Here is a 3,422-nt window from a genome sequence, read left to right as displayed (position 1 = left end):
CAGTTCTGGGCCCCTCAATTTAGGAAGAACATTGATGGGCTGGAGTGGGTCGAGAGCAGGGCAATGGAGCTGGGCAAGTGCATGTCCTGTGAGGAGCAGCTGAGGGAGCTGGGGTTCTCCAGCCTGGAGAAGAGGAGGCTCAGGGCTGACCTGCTCACTGTCCACAGCTTCCTGACAGGAGCGTGGAACCAAGTGGGGCTCAGCCTCTTCTGTGAGGCAACAGACAATAGGACAAGAGGACATGAGGACCTGCCTGTCAGGGGGTGTTTGTCAGGGGCAGGAGCAGGAATTTCTGGGCAGAAACAGGGATTAGGTATTGACATGGGCTGCTCTGGGAGGCGGTGGAGTCACTGTCCCTGGAGGTGTTTAAGGAAAGAGTGGACATGGCACTTGGGGCCGTGGTTTGCTTGACGTGCTGGGGATGGTTGGAAGGCTGGATGCCAGTTGATCTCAGAACCTCTTCTCCCCCTGGCCTTTCCAATCACCCTGTTTTTGGAGTCACGGGCTCTGCTCCTCTCTGCCTAAAACCAAAATCGAAAGATGAAAGGAAAAAGGCCCAACTTTAATGCACATTTTTTTCTCCTGCTTCTTTCTGTGAACTGTGAATTTTGATTTAAAAGCATAACAACTTTTAATTAATCAGAGATTTGAGACTCGAACAGTGAGTTTCATCAACTCCCCTGTAGGTGCTCCTGGGAACTTGTTTTCTCCAGGCTCCCTCTGTAGTCAGTGGAGAGAAGAGAAGGCTCTGCAGGCTGGGTTCTCCCAGTCTAAAATTGGCAGGCAAAGGAAAGCTTACAAATCTCTTCCTGGCACTGTTCTCTTGCTCTGCCTTTTGGTTGAAACATTTGAGAGCAAGAGCAACGGGCAACTGTATGGAAACAAATGCCTTTTTGTGCAGACGGGTGTGAGGTGGGACTCTGTGACACACTGTGTGGATCCATAACAAATGCTGCTCGTTATTTAGAGGACTAAAAAGGCAAGTTATACTTGGTCACTATTCTGCTCTCCCCTCTCTTTTCCTGAAGAACCAGAGAGAAAGAAGCTGTGGCAGAAAGCAGGGGATTGCAAAGTACCTGATATTGATTATCTTGGAATCAACAAATTCTGGGGGGATTCCCAATGCAAAAGGCAAACACTGAAAAGTAGAAAAGAGAGCTTTAAACATAGAGTGGATGTGATTTCATGGGTTAACATTTGTGCAGTAGAAGAGAGGGCTTTTGGCACAGAGGTGTGAAAGATGTTTGCAATAGGTGTGAGTGAGCTTGGAATTTCCCAGGAATGGGGTGAAATGGTCAACAGCTTCTTTAGAATCCTCTGTTCTGGTGAAAGAAAAAAAAAAGTAGAAATAAGACAACAAAATCCCTGAGGACTCCAAGTGAAATGTGAAACAGAAAAATCAGGGGGTGAAAATTGCTAGAAGGAAAATATCTGTGCTATACAGGAAGATTGCAGGAAAAGAAAGGTGCAGAGAGGGAAAGAAAAGAACATTTTGTCCAGACTGTGAAATTATCACCCTGGGTTTTGCCACGTTCCTGTCTCAGCAGGAGGAACTGAAATTCAGCATGGGAGCAGCAAATGAAACAGCAGTATCTGAGTTCATCCTAGAGGGTTTCCCAGAGCTTGATCAAAGGCTGCAGCTGTTTCTCTCTCTGATCCTTCTGCTCATGTACCTGACAACAGTGACAGGGAATGCAATCATCATTTTCCTCGTGCGTGTGGATCACCACCTGCAAACCCCCATGTTCTTTTTCATTAGCAACCTGGCCTTCCTGGAAATCTGGTTTACATCCTCCACAAGCATCAAATTGTTTGCCATCCTGAGTTCTGATCAGAAAACCATCTCCCTGAGCAGCTGCTTTGCCCAATCCTATTTCTATTTTGCCCTGGGTGGCACAGAGTTTGGGCTGCTCGTTGTCATGTCCTTTGACCACTGTGTTGCCATCTGCCAACCCCTGCACTACGCTGCCACCATGCAGCCTCAGCTCTGCCTCGGCCTGGTTGTTGCTGCCTGGGTCATTGGCTTCACCCTCCTGAGCTACCACCCGCTCTTCCTGTCTCAGCTGTCCTTCTGTGGCTCCAACAGGATCCCCCATTTTCTTTGTGACAACTCCCCCTTATTCCAGCTGTCCTGCTCTGACACCAGCCTGTTTTGGAAAATAGACACTGCTTTCTTATCATGTATCGTGCTGGGCTCCTTAGGTTTAAATCTGGCATTTTACACCTGCATCCTTTTCTGTATTCTGCAGCTTCCAGCAGCCTCTGGGAGGAAGAAAAAAGCTTTTACTACCTGTTCTTCCCATCTCATCACCTTATCCATTGCATATGGGAGCTGCATTGCTCTCTACACCTGTCCTTCAACAGATGCTTCCTTGAAGACCAACAGAATTGTAGCTTTGCTGAACACAGTCCTGTATCCATTCTTAAATCCATTTATTTACAGCTTTAGGAACAAGGCTGTGATACTGGCACTGAACAAATCCATTGCCAGGTGTCTCAGTTTAATTGAGACAAGGGTCTTTTGCTGAGGATGGATTAGGAGAAAAAGACCCAAACCTTCTTCTCTAGCAATTATAGATCCGAAATTAAGAGGCTCCGATTGAAGGAAAACAAATTATGGAAAAGGGAAAAAGAAAAATAACAGCCCTTTATTAAAAGGTATGTGTGTATTAACGTAACACGGAAAAAAAAAACCAAGTAAAACATCCAAGCAATACCCCTATACCCACCAATAATCCCCTTCAAGAACAAAACCGATAAAACCGGCAAAAAAGAAAATCAAATAGTTCAATTTTTAGCACCCTTTGGTGCAGTTCCAGCCACAGTCAGCAGGGGGCACCGTCGGGTCACTGGAGATGCAAAAAAAAAAAAAAACAACTTGTAATGTCTTATACCGTTCACCAGGTGGCGCTGTTGAGTTATCAAAAGTGCAGAACTTGTAATGTTCTATGGTAGTCACCGGGTGGCGCTGTTGGATCACTGGAGGAGTGGAGCTTGCAATGTCCAGCGCTCGTCACCGGGCGGCGCTGTGGGATCCCTGGTCGCCGCCGGGTGGTGAGGGAGGAGGGAGGAAGGGGAAGGGAAACAGAAAGTTCTCCCAATGGAAGAAAAAACTCACGACTCAGTTGGTGAAGATCCCGCCACCGCAATCAGCAGACAACTGTGCAGAGAGACAGCAGCAAAAAAACTCCTCTCCCACAGGAAAAGACAAAGAAGAAACCAGGCAGTCTCTCCTCTCTGCTGCAGCCTCCCCTCCCGCTCCAGAGCTGAGCTCCCACCCCCCAGACCCCACCTCTTTCCACACACACACTCTGGCCTTTTTCCTAACTCCTCCCCCTTCGTTGCCAGGAGACTAATTCTCGGTCGTTAGGACTCAGGCCGACTCTTTTGTTTACTTGATGGCCATTTAACAGCAATCATGC

General features: G+C 47.5%; 1 protein-coding gene across 1 annotated transcript in view; it reads left to right on the top strand.

The window, feature by feature from the left end:
* The first annotated feature begins 1,550 nt into the window (after positions 1–1,550).
* Positions 1,551–3,422, top strand: part of LOC114072265 (olfactory receptor 6F1-like) — a 2,491-nt gene continuing 619 nt past the window's right edge. Inside the window, exon 1 of the mRNA XM_027910181.1 lies at positions 1,551–2,491. Within this exon, the coding sequence (XP_027765982.1) occupies positions 1,566–2,491 (926 nt within the window). The 5' untranslated portion in view covers positions 1,551–1,565. The remainder of the gene's footprint in view (positions 2,492–3,422) is intronic.

This window comes from Empidonax traillii, unplaced genomic scaffold, assembly GCF_003031625.1.
Source record: "Empidonax traillii isolate 1590-97213 ecotype Southwest subspecies unplaced genomic scaffold, ASM303162v1 scaffold2859:size17447, whole genome shotgun sequence".
NCBI classification, from domain to species: Eukaryota; Metazoa; Chordata; class Aves; order Passeriformes; family Tyrannidae; genus Empidonax; species Empidonax traillii.
This window is presented reverse-complemented; position numbering and strand designations above follow the sequence as displayed.